We start from the raw sequence: 22,650 nt of genomic DNA, 5'->3' as shown, positions 1-22,650 counted from the left end.
TGGCCAAACCTACCCCCACATAGGCCGGCCGGTCCTAGCAGCTCTTGGCTGAACTGGTTCTGCCCTCCCAAAGGAGCCCCGCATCATAAAATTAGCAATGAAGAGTTCCCCAAAGCGTCGGAAGTTGTTGAATGGAATAAGGGAATGATGCTGCTCGTGTTTCTGCAGAATGTACTTGGGATCAGAGGCATAGGCTTCAAACTAGTATTTACATTAAAAATAAACTTTTGGGCATATTTCTTTGAGAAACCAACAACAACAACAACAAAGCCTTAATCCCACTACGTGGGGTCGGCTACATGAATCCTTTTTCTCCATTGCGTTCTAGTAAATTAAGAATATTTTGCCAATTATGACTATTATGAAGCGCATAAATTGAAGTTTCACTTAAACAGGCCTATGGGATGTTTCATTTTATGGTTAAGGCCAAACCTACAGTGTTAGGAGAAGGCTATTGATGATGCTCATAATTGTGTTACTGTTCTTTTATTTAGTTGCTGTAATTGTAATGATGTTGCTGTGCTTTTTTGTGGCTAATCATAAATCAGTCAAGTTTTTTTGTCCCTCGTCTTCTTGATCTTGTACAGGTTAGGTATCCAGATCGTATAACTCTCATTCGAGGAAATCATGAGAGCAGGCAAATCACTCAGGTTCATATTTCAATAATGTTTTGAAGTGGATCAATCTTCAATTCAAGCATTTCACTATGATTCCTTTTAAATAGGTGTATGGGTTTTATGATGAGTGCCTCCGGAAGTATGGTTCTGTGAATGTTTGGAGATATTGCACAGATATTTTTGATTACTTAAGGTACTGCATCGGCTCTTCCTTCGTAATGCAATTTCATGAACAGGAGTATCCGTCTCCTTGGTGCTTGATTGTATTGATGTCTATGTTTGTTTGAAGTCTTTCAGCACTCATAGAGAATAAAATTTTTGGTGTTCACGGAGGTTTATCACCTAACATAACTGCATTAGATCAGGTAAGTTGAGGCTTCTCTTTTTATTCTTTCTTCAGCCAAATATGTTGGAGACTGATATTTTGATTCTCCTATGCAGATCAGAGCAATAGACCGGAAGCAAGAAGTTCCGCATGATGGAGCTATGTGTGATCTCTTGTGGTCAGATCCGGAAGATGTTGTTGATGGCTGGGGTTTAAGCCCTCGAGGTGCAGGATTCTTGTTTGGAGGAAATGTTGTCTCCACATTTAACCATTCAAATAACATTGACTACATATGTCGTGCACATCAATTGGTGATGGAAGGATACAAGTGGATGTTCAATAACCAGATTGTCACTGTTTGGTCGGCCCCAAATTATTGTTACAGGTATTTTCTGACGATTACAGCTTTAAAAGAGCAGCAGTGCCTAAAAGTTTCTACAATCTAAAGTGATATGGGTAATTTTAGAAATTAAACTATAGAAAAGAATTAATTTGAACAACACTGTCATCGAAGGCACTCTAAGCACTCGCCTTGGTGCCCATGCGAGGCGGAGCTATAACGCCTTATGCTCCTCATTGGCTGAACTTATGCCAAGATGCTGCTTACGCAAGCTCCTTGATGTAAGGCGCTATGCAATGAGATCCCCACTTATTTAATATATTTTTTTTGTTATGATTTAAAAGTATATAAAGCATATTATGTAAACGGGAACATTTATTGGAGTAATAAATATGATAAAATGTCTGAAAACTCCTAAAGTTTATTCTAGATATATATTGGATTATAAAAATTTGCACGCTTTTGCTTATGCAAGTAGAATCATAATTTTTGAGCTCATCATGTGATCCAGAATGTCATTGATTCAATCGTTGTCATTAACATTGATGATAGTGTTGAGTGGTTGATAGTAGAGTCAAGTTCACCCAAAGCACAATAGGGAAAGTAAATATTATTATTCCGAAGCAAATAGGGTTACAATCCACTTGAAATAGGAAAACAATGATGCAAATACAAATATCCCTTAGGGCGAGGCTTGAAGTTGTTGGGCTGCGGGTCGAGATGGTGGAAACCAAGAGCGATAGATGGTCGGGTTGCCCCAAGATAGCTAAGAGAAGGCTATATGACGGTTAAATAGAAAGCATAAGAGGGTTTGAAGGGGCGGCAACAAGCAGGGAATGGGCTGAAAGGGAAAGCAACACGCAGGGACGGGGGCCGGAAGGGGCAGCAACAGGCGGTAAGTAGTCTAGAAGGACGTGACAAGAAGCAGGTCGACATTTGGATGGCAACAACATGCAAGAAAGGGGAGGCTGATAGTTCCATGCAGTAGGTAGGAAGGTGGGGAGGGGGACAACAAAGAGTAAAAGGAAGGATACAGACCACCTCGGAACAAGTTACAACCGGAGCACCGTCTCATCGTCAGATACAATTCTAAGAGGAGAAAACGGGACGCCAAAGGCTGTCTTGATAGAAATTTCAAAGCAAAACTAGACATAAAATATAAAAAGCCTATAAATACTATTAGGTGACTAAGTCGGTTTCAATTATGTTAGGTGGAAATTTCAGATTCTCAAGAGGCCGGTCGAACTCCCGTTCCACTTCTGGACCGGTCCAATTGTTCGGTTTAGGCTTCCCGCTCCCACCACTTGTCTTCACACCCTTGCCATTCTAGCATAGTTGGGGGAGTATCGTCCTCATTTGTTGAATCTTCTGTGTCCTCGTAGTATGTAGGTAAATCTGCCACGTTGAAGGCAGCCAAGATGTTGTAATCCCCAGGTAAATCAATCTTGCTCGCGTTGCCATTCAACTTCTTGAAGATTTTTAAAGGTCTATCTACTATGAACGATCGTGGAGGAAATTTTTTTCCTTCGGTCTGATCCACACTAGTTCTTCTTCTTGGAAGGTCATCTTTTTACTGGATTTATTAGCTTGCTCCTAGTAGTTTTGATTATGTTTGTTGATCTCTTTTCTAATTTCCTCGTGTAGCCTCTGAATTTTTTGTACTCTCGACTTAGCATCTCCGCTAATCTCTAGTAGGAATAACTAGTACTAACTCAAGCGGAGCTTCCCGTAGTCTGCCTTAGGATCTGTTGTAGGCAAATTCGGCCTGGGCTAGTAGCAAATTCCACTGCTTGATATTCTTTCCTACGAAGCACCTTAGGAGGTTTCCCATGCTCCTATTCACTACTTTTGTCTGACCATCCGTGTCACGACTCGACCTGAGATTTGAATTTAACCGAGGCGGGTACAGAAGATCGGATTGTGGGAATTAACTTTTTTATATTCATTTAACAATTAACAATCGAAAAAATCACTAATCAAATTAAATTAAAATAGTATATTCAAATTTACATCGCTACTAGTTGCATGTGTTTTATATAAAGTAATTTCCTTTATAAATCTCATTTACTAATCACTTAATTAATATGAAAAGTTATTTTAAAATAACAATGAGCTAAACAAACCAGTGACTCATGTTCCTAAACTACAGTAATATAAGAGAAAAGAAAGTAATATACATGCTGATTAAACTTTTAATAAATCAATATAAGTATTTGATGTCATTCAAAAAAATCTAATTATATCAATAATACATTTATCATTATATATTCGTCAAACTATCACAAAAACACCGTTTAAAAATTTTGTACTAATTAATGTACTTCCATATCAATATTCTTTTTCATTTGCATAAGTACCTTAGTGTTTCCCCATTAGTTCTATAAATGAGTGATTCCATCATAATCAATCATGCATATAACAAACATACAATGAAGACATCACTTTTTAACAATAATTTTCTCGTTCTCATTTGCATATAAGCCAATATTCTTGTATAAAATTCAATATCTAAGATAATTTAAATAAAATTGAGCAAGCAAGTCATTCTTACAATATGAACAAAATTTATAGAATGCTAAATCATCAGTAGGCAATATTATAACAGTAATAGTAAATGCATTTAGTTGAGAAGAAATAAAATATTACTATAAAAAAAGAATATGAGTACTCATCTCGATGATAAACGATCTGTTAATGGTCTGTTTTTGACGGCTACAACTTATTTAAAAATTTTGTACTAATTAATGTACTTCCATATCAATATTCTTTTTCATTTGCATAAGTACCTTAGTGTTTCCCCATTAGTTCTATAAATGAGTGATTCCATCATAATCAATCATGCATATAACAAACATACAATGAAGACATCACTTTTTAACAATAATTTTCTCGTTCTCATTTGCATATAAGCCAATATTCTTGTATAAAATTCAATATCTAAGATAATTTAAATAAAATTGAGCAAGCAAGTCATTCTTACAATATGAACAAAATTTATAGAATGCTAAATCATCAGTAGGCAATATTATAACAGTAATAGTAAATGCATTTAGTTGAGAAGAAATAAAATATTACTATAAAAAAAGAATATGAGTACTCATCTCGATGATAAACGATCTGCTAATGGTCTGTTTTTGACGGCTACAACTTATTTAAAAGCTGCTGCACAACAGCTATGGCAGGAAGCTGCTGCGGATAATCTAACTGTTATATTGTTTTTAACAGTTTTGAAAAAAACTGTGCTGTAGCTATTTCGGAATAAATGACCTTTTTATCCCTTTTCTATAATGTTGTTTATAACAAAACTATTATTGCTAGCAAAATCCATACTTAAAAGTAAATATCTAGTTCAAACATTGCAAAATAAAAATGGACACCTCACTATACAGTAACACTAGAACCAAAATTAAACAAAAGACTATTAAATAATAATTAATAATATGATAATATTATTTTTAAAATGCATTTGGTGTATATCACGAGATAAGTGGTCATCCAAGGAAACTCTCCATGCCCGATCACTGTCTGTAATGAAATCTTCCAACCCATCCGCTCAATTAAAGAAGTCATAGTTTTTTGTTATTCTCCTTGGACTTGTAAAACTTTCTCCGATAACTATGTTGCTGTCGCGAAGTGAGAAATAAATATTATAATCCGCAGTAGCAGTACAATGATCTGGAGGTATCGAAATTCCTTGAGTTCATCTTTCTTGAATGCTTAAAACCACAGAACATTAATCCTTAGAAGCAACATTAGTGAAAATGAATACTAGAAGAAATTAATTAAATTTTTTTGCTGCTGTGAGGTTTTAGAGAGCATAACATATAAACTAGCGATTCTATCACTACAAGAAGACAACAAATTTTATAAAAAAAAGAGTTCTTGGCTGCCTTTAATCCACACTAAATTGCAAGAATGCATTGAAGATGTCCAAATAAAAAAAAAAATACCGCAATCCAAACAACGTAAATTGGTCCATCAAATAATATGAAGTTCACACATCCCGATTGTCGTAGTAATATCATAAGTAACTCATCTTACGTCAGCTTTCATCAACATGAAAAACTCTTCTGGTTTAGTCTTTTGACTTTATTGAGAATAAGTAAAATGATATGTCCTCATCAATTTCTGAAGTATCTTCCAAAATTCTTACAACCTGTTGAATAGAATTCGCATGTGACCAACTAGGCTCACTGGTGCATGAAGCTACCACTTCGGAGATCTAACTTCTAATAAAAGCAACACCATCTTTTTTCTTTTTCTCAACTTTGAACATTTGGATCGACTAGTAGATTCCACTTCATGTAGGTTGGGGTTGGACCCTTCATTGGATCCAGCAGATTGCTTCGATTCTAAATGCTTAGATCCAACTCCTTGCCATCACGCGCTTGGTGCCCATGCTTGATCACTTGTGGCTACCACTGCATCGAACATATGATCCAACTTATCTTCAAGCTCCTTGAATTTTTCACCGCTGGCACCACACCTACAAATCAATTAATAAAACTTTAGATTGATTAATGAAAACGTTGAAACTTTAAAATGATTTTACATTTCAAACATTCTAACATCCAATCTCTCGGTCCATCTTTCTTTAGAATCATTGCGGTTCGTTTTATAGGATCTCAACCCAAGCCCGTGGAACCTCACTTTAGCTCTTTTTATATTTTCCAATTCTTTTTTAATTGATTCCATTTATTTTTAAATTAGTTTCTATCATAATCTCTAGTTGTGCTTTTCCTTAAACTTTTTTATTATGTAACCTCTTTCCATATTTTTTAGCCCAAATGATCAATACCACCATTTCACACCAAACCAAACACCACTAAAATCATAGCACACAAACACCATTAACAACATAATCCCAAAAACCACTCAGAATCACCACCACCACCAACCATAGCACCATATTTCAACATCTCCAAATAGAGAATAGAGCTCCATATTTTGGTATCACCAACAACACCATAATTTCCACATTTCAACAAAATCTTATGTCACTTACAGCCCTCCCCCGCAAATCTATGGAGCAAAATCCAACATCACCAATAGAGAATAGTGCATCAAGAAAAATCGCAAAATCAACATCACAACACAACCACCTGAAAACCATCAAACGAAAATAAAGCACAGAGAAACCAAGCCATCACTGAGCTCAAAGAACCACAAATAATCGCAAAATCAACCTGCTCGAAAATGTAAAGAATACCTTGAGGCTATAGAGAGCAAAGGATCCAAACGGAGTCGAAGAATAGTGGGGAGAGGGAGAGGAGAAGAAAGGCAAGCTAACCACAACAACCACCGAAACCAGCTTGGAACCAACCCTAGCCATCGAAGGTGCTGAGGGTAGAGCCCAAGAACAGAGGGGAGAGGGAGAAGAAAGGCAAGCTCACAGCAACAACCAGCGCAACCAAAAAGGAACCAGACGGAACCATAGCCACCAGAGTCACAGAAAGGAGAGGGGGGCAAGAGAGTGAAGAACGAAATACGAGAGGAGTGGGGGGGGAGGTAAGTATTATTGCGAATAACCGCTAGCCGCGGGGTTTAACTTGCGGCCCGTGTTTAATGAAGTTATTCTCAAAACACGGCATCACCGCAAATTCCAAACACCGGTTTCAAAGTTTCCCCACCGCATTGTGGCAAAAAAGCCGCGCCAAACACGTCCCTTATTATTAGCGTGTATTACTCTTATCAAGTTATCATCTATAATATATAAAATATTCAATTATTATATTTTAAATTTAATTATCAATTATTATTATATTGTCTTGTTTAATTAAGATTTCAATACTTTAAACTTTAATTTTGATTAAACAAACAAATATTATTAATTTACACTAAAATACATTTAAAATTAAAATCCTAACCTTTCTTTAATACCAGAATAAAATGGAGTTATGTTAAATATTTAAATCATAATCTTATATATATATATATATATATATATATATATATATATAATATTTACTTAATAACTTAATCTTAATCTTGGTCGAAAAAACATATCTTTCCTTGCACAGGAGTCCTCTATTTTTTCTCGCGTGGCTGCGTGTGATACTCAACTCGTCTTCAACACAGTTTAGTGAGCTAAACTTCCTCCTTCACGAAATCGGCTCGGTTCAACCTCGTCTTCTTTTTTCATAGCTAGTGCCACAAGTCGCTCACTGTCCACTTTGCCTTCACACGACACAGGAGCTCTAGCTTCGACCCCCTCTCGGTCGACGTCACGGCTCGACGCAACAATGGTGCGATCCTCTTCTTCAAGCACAACGCACGTGGCCACTGTGTTGCTTCTTTGGGTAAGAAAATACGCAACACCTCCTTTTGTGCTCTAATCGCACGCACAAGAGCTCCCGCCTCTCGCGTCTATTTATATGGTAAACTAGTCTGTTTGGTTTCCAAACCCCTTGTTTCCTCTCCCCTCTGTCCGGCTGCCCGACTTCTTGCTTCATATTCTTTGATTCTTTGTTTTTCCTCCCCCATGCAACTTAAACCGAACATTCCAATCTGTATGTGGATGAGTTATCGAGCTGAGTTAGAGTTTAGTGCCAATTTTTTTTCCATAGGGTTCTCTAGAAGTGCTTCACATCTCCCTAAAGTACAAATCAACTACATGTGACCTATCTAGCATCTTGTGGCATGCCACAAAATGAATCATCTTTGAGAATCTATCAACCATAATCATCACAAGATTCTTGTTCCACTGCGTCCTTGGAGGACCAACCACAAAATCCATACTGTCGTCTACCCAAGAGACCTTTGGTTCTGGTAGCGGCGTGTAAAACCTTGTATTTTGTCCTCGGTCCTTGGTCGGTTGCCAAACTATGCACTGGTGGACTTATGCTCGAAATCTCTAGTTGTGTGGTCAGAAAAAAGTGTTCCTTCACTAGCACGAGTATCTCGAGCCGACCCAGGGGCTTGAAATTAATCAAAACACGAATGGACGGTCGGACAGTAAAAAATATCTAGTAGTTCATTTTCATAATCAAATAAAATCTACCAAAGAACAGAAGGGCTATTCTAATTTATAAAAGTTAATTTTACAACAGTTGATCCACTTCTAAACTTTTACATTTGACATAAAATAAAACTAAACTACTATAACTATCATCCCGCACTTCTCGACGGCTGTACACAAAATCTCTGGGGTCCATCTAGTCTATATCTTATTTTCCTGTAAAAATGTAAACAACTTACACGTTGAGTTAAATTACTCAATGAGTAAATTGTTCTAAATTATAATAATTCTTCTTTTAAAATGTTTTGTAAAATTAATAATAAACAATAGGAATGATAGTGCAGTAAAAAAAACAGTAAATAAAACATTTTCATTTCTTCATGCACTTACGTTTCACTTTTCATTATTTAGAGTAATCGTTTAAACATATACTTTAAAAAACTATAAGTTTAGTCATTTCCATTTTTGTTTTTCTGCACGTGTACATGGCGTTATCTTGCCCGAATCATTCAGGGTCACTCTTATAGGCATGCAAATATCATATTTTATTCATTTTTTCTTGCATTTAACATTAAAAAAAAATGTACTTTTTCATTTAAAATGAAAACTCATAACAATAAATAAACAGAACTATTGAAAAATAAATCATGTTTACCCACCTCAACAGTGTCGTGTATTGGTTGTTGCTCCTTTCCTTTTTTTAGTTTAGGCTTTTGGGTTTACCCATATGAGCATATTAATTTTGATTAGCATCTAGGATATGTGTATATCTATACACACATATAAATCGATGGCGTCATCTTCCGCTATCGGCTCTGCTAGGGTTTCTCATCATATCCTAGCTGTCTTCTCCGGTGTTGTCTTCTCCGTCGTTGTCGGCTCGCGTCGTTTGCTTTGACATCGACTGCGGCTCGCCTCTTCGCCTCGTGAACTTGTGCCGTCTACTTCGCACGTTCGCATCTGCGTATGCGTCGAATGTGCAGCTTGAGTCTGTGTCTTCTCCGTCATCTGCTTCACACGTTTGCGTTTGCTTGTTTTGACGCCGACAACTGCATATCGGGATTTTGTAGTGCGAGGCATTGACGTCTGTCGCAGATTTTGGCAGCTCGTTTTCTGTTTTGTCGCTGTGCCCTACCCGACAGATTCACCAGCTTCGTTTCGCCTGCGTGTCGGGGACCTCGCAGCCGGTGAACGCCGACAAATCTCCCTGCTCTGATAGCATTCCCTTATTCTTTGGTTGAACCGGACAAAGCCTCATTTGCCCACGTGCTGGGTAACTCTCAGGCATAGTCTGCTGTTGTCTTCCCCTCAAGCTATAAGGATTGTCGTGATGGTACATGTGACTGCTTTTTTTTTAAGAAAAGAAGTAGGAAATGTGGGAAAACAACAATTTTTTTTTATGACTCGGAAATTTCAACCCTAACGGAGAAATTCAAGTTTGATCTTATTAGAAAATTTAGTGGGGGCATCTACCTATGGAAGTTATCAGAATGAGTGTTGATGATCTTAAACTAGCAGATAAGTGGAATGTGAGACTCATGAATGGGAGACATGTGTTGATTCAACTAACCGTGGCTAAAGACTTTACCCGGATTTTCTCCAAGAAATATCTTAATATCATAGGCAAATCAATGAAGTTACTCAAGTGGTCTCCTGATTTCGACCCAAATCATGAACCTCCCACTGTATCGATATGCTTTAGTCTCTGGTTCTATACTCTATTGCGGCCATTTTTGAGGACCTTATAATGCTAAATCTAGCCACTTTCAATCTAACCAGACATTCTGTGAACATAATACTTTTGGAAATTGATATTACTTTACCTGATGTTACTGAAGTCTTGCTGGACACAACTCACAATGAATATTGGCAGTAAATCGTCATAGAACACAAACCTCCATATTGTACATACTGTAAGATGTTTGGGCATATCATTGATAAATGTCATAAGCTCCATCATAATTTGAAATATAAGGTTAAAGTGAATAAGGATGGGGCTAACCTCACTACTCTAGACATTTTAGTTCCACCTGGGGAGGATACTACCATACAGGTGTCTGTTGCCCCTTTAGACCCCTCCATTGACACTGTTGTTACTGTTACTGCGATTGATGTGATGCTGACACCTTCAAACCCCATAAAAAACAATATTGAAGGACTATTACCTACAAAGGATAGTGTTCACACTGATAATTAGAAGAACCTCGCAGCTCCCCATCTTCAGGAAGTATCCGGTGTATAAGCAACTCATACTTCACATATATTAGATCGTATTGTGGGTACTACGATTGGTATTCCTTCTGCTACAACTCTTCCACTTCATCAGACTGATTCTTTGGAAGAGGATTGTCAGGTTTATATTTCCAGGAGGAAGAAGAAGAATAAAGATTTACTTGAGCTCAGGAATTTTATGAATGATACTTTGGTTACTTCGGGTAATGGTACACACCTTACCAATTTGTTAGCTTGATCCATTCCGAGAAGTAGAGACAAGGGGCAGGACTAAATTCAGATGACCCTCACTTTCCGCACCCCGGTGGTTTTGGGTTTTTTTGATTTTTATATCTACCTTTTTTTATTTTTTTGTGTTGTACCGTGTTGGTTGAGTGCCTATTTTTTGGGCCCACTCATACTACCTATCTGTATCTTTTCTCTTTAATATATTAGCCCTTAGTCTTTTCTCATCTAACATACTTGAACAACCACACATAATTCTTCTTATTGAATTGCTAATTGGCTTTTTTGTAAAACCACTTAATTAATACATCTATTTAAATATTAAATATTCCATCAATTTATTTTACTAATTGCAGTTATATTTCACAATTATATTAAGATTAACTTTCCAAATTCTAATTAAATAACATTCTTAAAGAACTTTTCTTTAACATCATTCAATATTAATTAATTAGGACAATAACAATAATAATCAAAATAAGCCTTGTATCTAAAATTCTGCGTTAACCTTCTTGTCGAGTGCCTTTAAACAATTATTTACAAAATATAAATTGGTTTAATATAAATTCACATAATTTCATTTTTAATTAATTGCAATTTAATAACTTAAAATAAATTAATAGCTTACCTAACTTACCTTTGTCTTACCCTAAGCTATTCGAACCAAACCAATATGACTTAGTCGAACTCTCCTCAATGTAGAAGACTTCTGCGTGCTTTCCTCCTCCCCAAGCTTTGGGTTGAGCTTTTGTAACCTGCACAAAAGGGAGAAACCATAACACTTCTTCTTTGTGTCATAAAGGTACGACACAAAATCTCCTCTTCCCTTGGCATTGGAGTTGCTAAGCGCCTGCTCCTCGCACATTAGGTTTCAAGAGCATTTACCTTCTGTCTTCTTCACACTTCTCTCCTTCTTCCTCCTATTGGTCTTGACTCGACTCAGAGCCGCAGGGCGCCAAGATGTCAGCGTCTCCTTCCTTCGACCGCAACTCAACCCGACAACACACATGCTCCTCTCTCTACACACGAGCAAATTGTCATTGCTTCCTACAACTTCTTCTTTCAAAGGCAACGTGAAATTTAGGCCTACACATGCTCCTCTCTCTACACACGAGCAAATTGTCGTTGCTTCCTACGACTTCTTCTTTCAAAGGCAACGTGAAATTTAGGCCTGGAAATGAAACTTCTTTCTTCTTCCATTCTCCTCTCTCGCTCTCTCTCTCTCCCTCTTCCTCTCGATCTCTTCCGTTGTCTCTCCTCGCTCATGTTTATATTGGTGTGAATGAGGGATACGACTCTTATGTTGAAATTGAAGGGATATTTAACTTGACTACCTATTCTATTTATTATTATTATTATTATATTTATTTATTTTAAGTTATTCCAATCTCCTCTCCTTATAAAAATTACCATCGAAATTTATAAAATACTAAGCCTCATATCACTTTTCATTAACCTGATAAAATTTAAATTATCTAGAAATTTTTATCAAAAAGTTTAAATCTCAAACAACAAGATGAAACATAGATATAATAAAATAAAGATTTGGTACAACTAAACTTCCTGCATCAACTGAAACAGTGTAACATTTCTTCTGAAGCAAGGTAACATAAGAACACACCACACACCCTATAACATAGATAAACCATAACACTCATCAATCTCTAGCAGCATCAACATCACCAGCAGGTTCTTCAGGTTCTGTACTTGTAAGAGAATAAACTCGAGGTCGAACTGACAGTCTTTGTTTACATTGAGTAGGAGCTGAAGCTATAAACTCTATACTTATCTGCCCACCTACAATCTTCTGTGAAGGAACACCACCTGATTTTTGTTCATTTGAGGTTTTCTGGCAAAGTGACGAGCAATTTTTAACTGTGACCAGGATCAAGATACCAGTAGCATGTGTTGGAGCCCGTCAAATATTCACACTTATGCTACTTTTCACCTTTGACACAAGTGTCTATGGTACTACAAGAAGTGTCACTACTGAATCTATCAGAATTGAATTTGAGCTTCTTCATATTGTATTCTTCTTATTGATCCACATGCTCTCCTTCATCAATACCCCTCCTTTTGTGCATTTCCTTGCTCTTCTGAATAAGCTGATAATCAATCTCTACTCGTCTAGCCCGCTCCACTAAAACTGAATGGTCATCAAATCCCACTGGCACCAATAGCTGCCTGATCGAATCCTTCAATCCTAAAAGGAACTTGTAACACTTCTCTTCTGCAGTAGCTATTAGATATGAAACATACCTTGATAGTGTAGTGAACTTGCTTCATACTACATAAATGACTTATCTCCTTGGTCCAAATTGATAAACTTGTCCTACATCTGTCTTAGCGCGGATAGGGGGACAAACCATTATCTGAAAAGCTTAACAAAATCCTCCCAACTTATCATCATGTTGGGTATGCCCCCTAACCAGTCTTGATGCTGCCCACGCCACCACCTTTCAACTTCTCCGTCTAGCATAAACGTAACTAAAGACACTCTTCTTTCATTAGGGCACGCTATAATACGTAGTATCTTTTCTATTCTCATCAACCAATTCTCGGCTTCAACTGGATCTTTAGTTCCTTTGAACAAAGGTGGACGTATATGAAAATATTTTGAGCGAATAGGCTTAATGCCTTTTCCCTTGCTTTCATTCCAATAAATAGTAGTTTGTACAATCTATTTTAGGTACATAATATTTAGTATAATCTGAATTGAGTATTTTAATTAATACATATTCATACTCTAAATATTCAGCTAAAAGGAGAATTCGTGCAAATATAATATTTCTTTCTTTGCAATATTGCGAAGAAAGAAACTTCTTATTTTGTCTGATTTCTTTTATTCCTGATTGATATCCCCTTCAAATTGATGCTGACTGGTCAAGAAACATCAATTTGTGACAAGAAATTGATGACGCTGTCTAGAAAGAGCTTTAGTAAACATATTAGCCGTTTGAAGATCAGAAGTGATATGAGGAAGAGATATAACACCCTCATAGGCTTCTCAAATGGAATGACAGTCCACTTCAATGTATTTCGTGTGTTCATGAAAGAAAGGATTAACAACAATCTGGATAACACTAGTATTATTTACATGAAGAGAAATAGACTTAAGCTGTGGAAAACTAAGCTCAACCAGCACGCCACGAAGCCAAATGATTTCAAAACAAGCGGAGGACATAGCGCGATATTCTGATTCAGTAGATGACTTAGACACTCGATCTTGTTTCTTGCTATCTCAAGAGATTAAAAAGTTGCCGAGAAACATGTACCATCCAGTAATAGATTGGCGTGTATCAGAACAACCAGCCCAATCGACATCATTATAGGCTGTTAAGGTGATAGGAGACGCTGCAGAAAAGAACAAACCACGATGAAAAGTACCTTTTAAATATCGAATAATACGTCGAACTGCAGCTAAATGAAGATGTGTAGGGGCTTGCATAAACTGATTAACTTGTTGCACAACAAATAAAATATCAGGACGCGTAATATTCAGATAATTGAGACTGTCAATCAGTTGTCTATATAGAGATGGTTCAGATAGGTTCAGATAGAAAGAGATAGAAAGTCACCGTCATTCTGTTGATATTTGACATTTACCTCCAAAGGGGTATCAGTGGAGCGACCATCTTGAAGACCAGCTAAAGCAACGAGTCCCTTCGTATAGTTGTGTTGATAAAGAAAAATACCAGTGGCAGAAAAGTGAACCTCGAGTCCTAAGAAATAAGTTAATGACCCTAAATCTTTCATATGAAAAGAACCCTGAAGACGTTTCTGTAGCTGAGACATCAATTGATTATCTGATCCTGTGATGACAATATCATCAAAATATACTAATAACAAAACAATTCCCTTGTCAGTCTTGCAAAGAAATAATGATGAATCATACTGACTTTGAATAAAAAAGAAGCTAAGAAGAGTATTGCGAAGCTTTTCAAACAGGCCCGTGGAGTCTGTTTCAAACCGTATAAGGACCGTTTGAGCTTACAAACATCATGTGAAGGTGTAGAAAATAAGCCTGGAGGAGTCATATAGACATCTTCTTTGAGATCCCCATGTAAGAATGCATTATTAACATCCATCTGCTTTAAGAACCAGCCTTTAGATGCAACAATGGATAACACCAGTCGGACAACTGTCATCTTAGCCACATGTGCAAATGTTTCGTCATAATCAATCCTGTTTTCTTGTCGATTGTCAAGAGCTACCAATCTTGCCTTATATCTGTCAAGAGAGCCATCAGATCGGAGTTTAATAGAATAAACCCATTTACAACCAATGACCTTAACACCTGTAGGACATGAAACAATATCCCAAGCATGTGTCTTGAAGTGTCTGAAGTTCCTCTTTCATGGCTTTGACCCAACAAGTCAATTTAGCAGCTTGAAAGCAAGAGGTAGGAACAATAGTATTAGTTAAAATTGCAGAATACTCATATATCTGGAGGACGGACATGTCAGGTTGATCGTCGAATACTTATTGGAGCAATTTCTGGATCAGGGTCGGGGAGGATTCAAGGTGAAGGGGGCAGACGTCGTGTGTAGACAATGTCTGGCTTGCACCGTTTATCAGCAGAAGAATTATCAAATTGTGGAAGTATAACTGTATCTGATATGAACATATGATGCTGAAAGTAATATTCATGTTCAAAGAAAATCACATTTCGAGAAATATGCCATCGACTATTAATCGAATCATAACACACGAAACCTTTATAATTAGGACTGTATCCCATAAAGGCACATCGGACTGACTGAGCTGTCAATTTATGACGTTCATGAGCAGGTAGATGAACAAAGCAAACACATCCGAAAATATGTTGCGTATGATAATTAGGGTGTTTATAAAAAACTCGATATTAGGGAGACTCATACTTCAACTGTTGAGATGATAAGCGATTAATAAGATAAACTGCAGTAGATAAAACTTTAGTCCAAAATTTAGTTGGAACAGAAGATTCTATCACTAATGTGCGCACATTATCTAATAAATGTCGATTTTTTGTTCAACAACTCCATTTTATTGCGGTGTATAGGGACATGAACGTTGTGAAACAATCCATTTGTTATGGAGAAATGCTTGAAGCTCATGAGACATGTATTCACCGTCATTATCAGATCGTAAGGTTTTAATGCGAGCGGAGAACTGAGTTTCAACATATGCTAAAAATGTTTGGAATACAGTAAATATTTCTGTTTTGGCACGCAAAAAATATATCCAAGTAAATCGACTGTAATTATCAATAAATGTCACAAAATATCTATATTGAGCATGTGAAATAACTTGTGTAATTCCCCAAACATCACTATGAAAATGTCAAAACATTTATTGGCACGACTGTCTGAAATAGGAAAAGGTAATGTCTTGCTTTTTTTAAGTTTACAAACAGAACAATCAACTACTAAATTCTTATCGGTAGAAGAAAAAACACCACTTTTATGTAAATGCTTCAACACCATATCATTTGGATGATCTAGTCTTTTATGCCAGATGTCTGCCTTATTCTCAACAACTGAAGATGCTAATGAAATATTCTGAGGAACAGTAAATTGCGATGGAAACAGTCTGCCACTTTAGTTTCCTTCGCTATCACCTTCCCCGATACCAGATCCTGCACAATACAATCATCACGAGAAAAATGTACTTCAGTTATTTTCTACAATTTGACCAACAGAGAGTAAGCAGATAATTTAGGAGAAATCAAAATATGTTTGAAGGATGAGTTAATATCACCAACTGTCGTAATTGGAATATTATTTCCATCAGCAATCTGAATATGTTGAGTACCAGTGTACGGTCGTTGGTTATGCAATAGCTCGACAGTGCTAGTCATATGATTTGTGGCGCCTGAATCAACAAACCAAGGAGAAGTAAATGAAGAAATAGTTTTACCTTTCCCTTGAAGGCCGAGAGTAGAAAATGCAGCGAGAATTATCTGTTGAACCATATAGGGTGTGACAGTTGATTGATTATTGTCAGCAACAGTTGAAATCGAGGCAGGATTGTCGGATACCGTGGCATGAAGTGCTTGTGGTTTGCTATTTTGGGGTCATGTTGGGCACTCCTAAGAGTATGTCCCTTTTGCTTACAATAATTTCATACCTTATTTTCACAATTCCGTGCAATATGACCAAATTTCTTGCAGCTGTAGCACTGTACTAACCCCTTCCATTTGGTCTTAGCAGCATATGCCACATTAATTATTTCTGATGATCCATCTGTTGTACTGATAGTAACATGTGTTGCCAATCTTTGTTCTTCGCGCAGTAATTGCGCAAAACAAACATCCAAACATGGAACCTGATCTCTGTTCAGCAACCCAGCTCGAGCAGTTTCAAATTTAGGTCTCAGTTTTATTAAAAACCGATCACGACGACTTTTTTCATGAATGACTTGAAGACTAGCTAAGTTCTCCTTTGACACTTTAGCATAGATAATATCAGTATATTCACTCCATAAACTTAAAAAACTAGAATAAGATTGTTCGATTGAAAGATTACCCTGACTATAATAACTCATGTCAAGTTTCAATTGAAAGCGTTTCGCAGAATTATCTTTATTATAAACGCGTTTCAAGTATTCCCACATTTCTTTAGCTGTGCTAAAAGATCGTAAATTATTCACCATATGAGCCTCAATAGATCCTAAAATCCAAGAAACAATCCGAGCATCCTTTGCTTCCCATTGACCAAGATCTTTTGTCTCAGTAGGAGCTGGGGAAGATCCATCAATATGTGGCCCCAAAGCTCCTTCCCTTTTAAGAACATTCTTAGCTGAAATTTTCATGCGACATAATTCTTTTCCGTAAATTTGATAACTAAGTGTTCAGAAGACATTTTAAATATATTAATCTCGATCGAAATATACAAGATAAATAAAATTCAAATTGAAAGCCTAGAATCGAATATCGAAGATCGAAGATCGAAGAGCGCTGCGAAGTTTGAATCAGTTGTGATCGTGACGATCAAACGGAGTGGATCGTTAGATTGGAGCGAACGAGCGAGCGGATTGCGACATGGCAAGAGCGAATGAGCGAGCGGATCGCGACACGACAGAAACGAGTGACGGATCGCGACACAGCAGGAACGAGTGACGGATCGTGGCAGGAACGCACGTATGGAACGAGCGAATCGCGACAGGAGCGAACAAAGGGAGATCACGACAGATCAGAGCAAACGAGCGACGAATTTCTTGCTTTTCTTGTAATTGGAGTCGATCGTCTTGAAACATATGTCCGAAGATGTCGGACGAAGAAGATGCTGGATGAAGAAGATGCCACACCAGAGAAGATGTCGTAAAACTCAACACCAGAGGTCCGATCGAAGGGAGTCGATCGACTTGAAGCAGCGATAGAACTCAAACAAAGCGGACGAAGACACCGCAGAACTCAAAGACAAGAACGAGCGCTCCGGTGAGGAAGCAGTCGAAGATGCCGACCAAAGCATTTAAGCTAAAATTCCAAGGATTCAGACTCTGATACCATGACAATATTTTGAGCGAATAGGCTGAATGCCTTTTCCTTTGCTTTCATTCCAATAAATAGTAGTTTGTACAATCTATTTTAGCTACATAATATTCATAGGTACAATCTATTTTAGCTACATAATATTCAATATAATCTAAATTAAGTAACTTAACTAATACATATTCATAACCTAAATATTCAGCTTAAAAAAAGAATCCGTGCAAATATAATATTTCCTTATTTGCAGCATTGCGAATAAGGAAACTCTTTATTCGGTCTGATTTCTTTTATTTCTGATTGATAGTATACCTTGAATTATCTTCAAATATTTATCAGCAAGAACTGTGTCACTTCCAACAGACTGCAATTTGGACTCTTGAATCAACTGAGTCATTGCCACCTTCATGTGGGTGAAAATATTTGTATTAACATTAACAGGTGGTACCTTGTGTTTTTCTACCACGTTCCTCTCTTCTTGAATCTCGCGTGCATCTATATGCATGAACTAAAATAATTATTTAATTAGTGTTAATTTAAAATTTCAATTGTTTTATTATTAAATTTTTCTTGTAATTATCCTATTAACTTTCATCACAAGTGTATTAGTTAATCCTGAACATTGCTTAGATTCCACTCTTGTCACGACTGGACCTGAGGGTTCAAAATTAATAAAGACTGGAAAGGGCTGTCAGACTCGAACAAATATCTAGCAGTTTCATTTCATAATCAAATAAAGACCGCCAAAGCACAAAAGAGTCATTCTAATTCATAAAACTTAACTTTGCAACATTTGATTCACATTTAAACTTTTACATTTAACATAAAATAAAACTAAACTATGATACCTATCATCCCGCTTTTCTCGACGCTTGTACACAGAATCTCTAGGATCTATCTAGTCTATATCTTGTTTTCCTGTAAAAATGTAAACAACTTCCTGGTTGAGTTAAATTACTCTAAATTACAATAATTTTCATTTTAAAATATTTTGTAAAAGTTTCAATAAATAGAAAAAATGACTGCAATAAAAGAAAACAATAAATAAAATATTTTTATTTCTTTTCATTCATTTACGTTACACTTTTCATTATTCTGAGTCATCGTCTAATATACGTTTAATTATTTTTTTTCGTTTTCCATTTTTGTGCACGGGTACATTACATCTCTCTGCCAGTACAATCCAGAGATAACTCTCACATGCATGCATTTATCATAATTTATTCATTTTTTATTTAACATTCTAAAAAAATGTACTCTTGCATTTAAAATAAAAGTTGAGAAACAATAAATAAACAAAATTATTGTAAAATAAATCACGTTTACCCACATCATTAGTGTCGTTTGAAATTTGTTGTTCCTTTCCTTAAATAATTTAGGCTTTTGAGTTAATCTATAGGAGCATGTTGATTTTGATTAGTAAGTTTTTCATCTTAAATCTAACATACTTAAACAATCACACATATAATTCTTCTAATTGAATTGTTAATTACCTTTTCGTAAAAGTACTCAATTAATACATCTATTTAAATATTAAATATTCCATCAATTTATTTTACTAATTGCAATTATATATCACAATTATTATGGCTAACTTTCCAAATTGTTATTAGATAACAATCTTAAAACTTTCTTTAACATCATTTAATGTTAATTAATTAGGACAAAAACATGTAATAATTAAATAAGTCTTGTACCTGAAATTCTGCTTTAGCTTTCTCTTCGATGGCCTTTAAACATTTATTAACAAAATAAAATTTTGGTTAATATAATGTTCATGTAATTTATTTTTTAATTAATTATAATTTAATAACTTAAAAGAAATAGTTTACCTAACTAACTTTTGTCTTACCCTAAGTTATTCAAACCGAACCAATTAGACTCAGTCGAAGTCTCCTCGCAGAAAACTTCAGCGTGCCTTCCTCCTCCCCAAGCTCTCGGTTAAGCTTTTGTAACCTGCCCGACAAGGAGAAACTGCAACAATTTTCATTCTTTCTGTCAAAAAGTTAGGGCACAAAATCTCCTCTTCCGTTCGCACCGGAGTCGCTAAGCGCATGCTCCTCTTCACACGCTAGGTTTCGAGAGCATCTACCTTCTGTCTTCTTCGCACGACTCTCCTTCTTCCTCCTTTTGGTCTCGACTCGACGCAGAACCACAGGCCGCGAAGACGTTAGCATCTCCTTCCTTCAATCACGACTCAACCCCATAACAAACACACTCGTCTCTCTACACGAGCAAATTGACGTTGCTTTTTTCGGCTTCTTATCTCACAGACAATGTGAAAATTTAGGGTTGAACATGAAACTTCTCCTCTCTTGCTCTCTCTCCCTCTCGATCTTTTCCGTTGTCTCTTCTTGCTCATTATGTTTCGATTGGTGTGAATGAGGGATACGACTCTTATGCCGAAATTGAAGAGATGCGTAATTTAACTACCCATTTGATTTATTACTATTATTATTATTATTACTATTATTATAATGTTTATTTATGTATTTTTAATTTTTACAACGAGAGTCTTGTTCCTGCCAAAATGGCCTGCTAGTCCCTGTATGTTACTCTCATGGATGATAGTTTATCTCAACGAACATTTGGGCACACACAACTTGTTATGGTGGAACAAATAACAATCATCAGTGGTATGAACCTATGGGCCTCCTGACACTGCTCCCAAATCTCCTTGAAATTCTCTTATGCCATGCACAACTGCACGACCTCAAATCCCACACTTTAGACTTTAGGGAGGTAATCATCAAATGGTGGCGGCTACATGCATAAACTTAGCGATTCTGACTTATGATCTTGTGCTTGAGCACAAATCAGAATGATGCCAGGATCTTAGTGCGTGAAGTGTGTCTATCCTTCAGTTTGCTCTAATTGTTCAAGAATCTCATCGCCTCATGATCCATGAATAAATTGAACTCGTTCTTCAGCAGGTAGTAACTCTAATGGTGGAGGGCTCTCACAATGGCATTGAACTTTCTCTTGGACTCATTCAACTTATCACTGAAGAAGGCTATAGGGTGTCCTTAGCTCATCACTTCTCCGATTCTAACATCAGAAACGTCACACTCCACTTCGAATAATTGACTGAAATCTTATAAAGCTAACACTAAAGCTGCTTCACGTTCCCCTTTAGGGTATCAAAGCTAGACCAGGCGGCCTCTGTTTATTGAAAATTATTTCCCTTCAAAAGCGCTGTCCGGGGTGCGGTAATGGTGCTGATGCTCTTGATGAACTGCCTGTAAAAGGATGTTAGCCCTAAGAAATACTTTTGTTTAATAAAGGACTGTGGGGCACCCAACTTACAATCGTTTCTATTTTTGTAAGGTGTATCTAAATGCCAGCACTGGATACAATATACCCAAGAAACATTCATTAGATGACATGAAGTGGAACTTCTTCCAGTGGGCATATAGTTTTTTCGACGCAGAATCTCGAAAACAGTCCTCAGGTGCTGCAAGTGCTCGTCTTTGAATCTTCTGTATACACAAATATTATCGAAGTATACCAATACAAATGTGAGCAAGGAATATTTGATTCGTCAACCTCATGAACGCACTGGGTGCATTAAACAAACCAAAAGGCATGATTGTCCTCTCGTAAAATTCATCGCGGGTCTTGAAAGCAGTCTTCCACTTGATCTCTGCTCTCATTATGATCTGGTGATATTTGCTTAAGTTGACCTTGGAAAAGAAAATGGTTCCTTGCATCTAATCCAAGGGGTCATTCAGGCAAGGTATGGGGAACCTCTATTTGATGGTGATTGTGTTGATGACTCGATTATTAATGCAGATCTTCCAGGATCCATCCATCATTAGACACCATCAAGGCGGAGGCAACACACATGCATGTACTCTTTCTGACCAAACCTCTTGCAATGAGATCCTGTACCTATTGCTGTAATTTCTCGTTCTTTGTAGGTCTTAGAGATTCTTCAGCCCTCACCTGCCCTTAAACTTATCACCGATATTATAGGTGACAATATTTCTACTGCTTCACTCTCGCCTTATTAAGTCGAGCAAAATGTTAATGTTACTCAGGCTCATGGGGATTATGATGTGCAACAGCTTACACCTGTCCGGTCACATTTGGAACAATCCATTGATCAGATGAGTCAATCCTCGGATGAGGAATGACTACACATCCAGGAGGAAGAAGAAGAATGAATACATACTTGAGCTCAGGAATCTGATGGACGATACTGTGGTTAATTCAGATTATGATACACACCTTACCAATTTGTTAATCGACTCCCTTTAAAGAATTAGAGGCAGAGGGAGGACTAAAGTGGGACGTCCCTAGCACTTTTGCGCCTGTTGGTGGCTTTTTGATTTTTTTATCTTTTTGTATCTTTGTTTTATTTGGAGTTGTGTATGTTGTATTGTGTGAGTTGGACCTTCTTTTAGGCCCTCTCATACAACCTATCTATATCTTTTCCTCTTTAATAAATTAGCCCTTGAGTTTTTTCTTTTATATATATATATA

The 22,650-nt window shown here is 36.8% G+C and overlaps 1 protein-coding gene across 1 annotated transcript in view; it reads left to right on the top strand.

The window, feature by feature from the left end:
• LOC110032677 (serine/threonine-protein phosphatase PP-X isozyme 2) overlaps window positions 1–22,650 on the top strand; it is a 66,694-nt gene that overhangs the window by 38,104 nt on the left and 5,940 nt on the right. The window contains exons 3-6 of the mRNA XM_020736379.1: window positions 588–650; window positions 725–810; window positions 907–982; window positions 1,059–1,327. Coding sequence (XP_020592038.1) covers window positions 588–650; window positions 725–810; window positions 907–982; window positions 1,059–1,327 — 494 coding nt within the window. The remainder of the gene's footprint in view (window positions 1–587; window positions 651–724; window positions 811–906; window positions 983–1,058; window positions 1,328–22,650) is intronic.

The sequence above is a fragment of the Phalaenopsis equestris genome, unplaced genomic scaffold (assembly GCF_001263595.1).
Source record: "Phalaenopsis equestris unplaced genomic scaffold, ASM126359v1 Scaffold001001, whole genome shotgun sequence".
NCBI lineage: Eukaryota > Viridiplantae > Streptophyta > Magnoliopsida > Asparagales > Orchidaceae > Phalaenopsis > Phalaenopsis equestris.
This window is presented reverse-complemented; position numbering and strand designations above follow the sequence as displayed.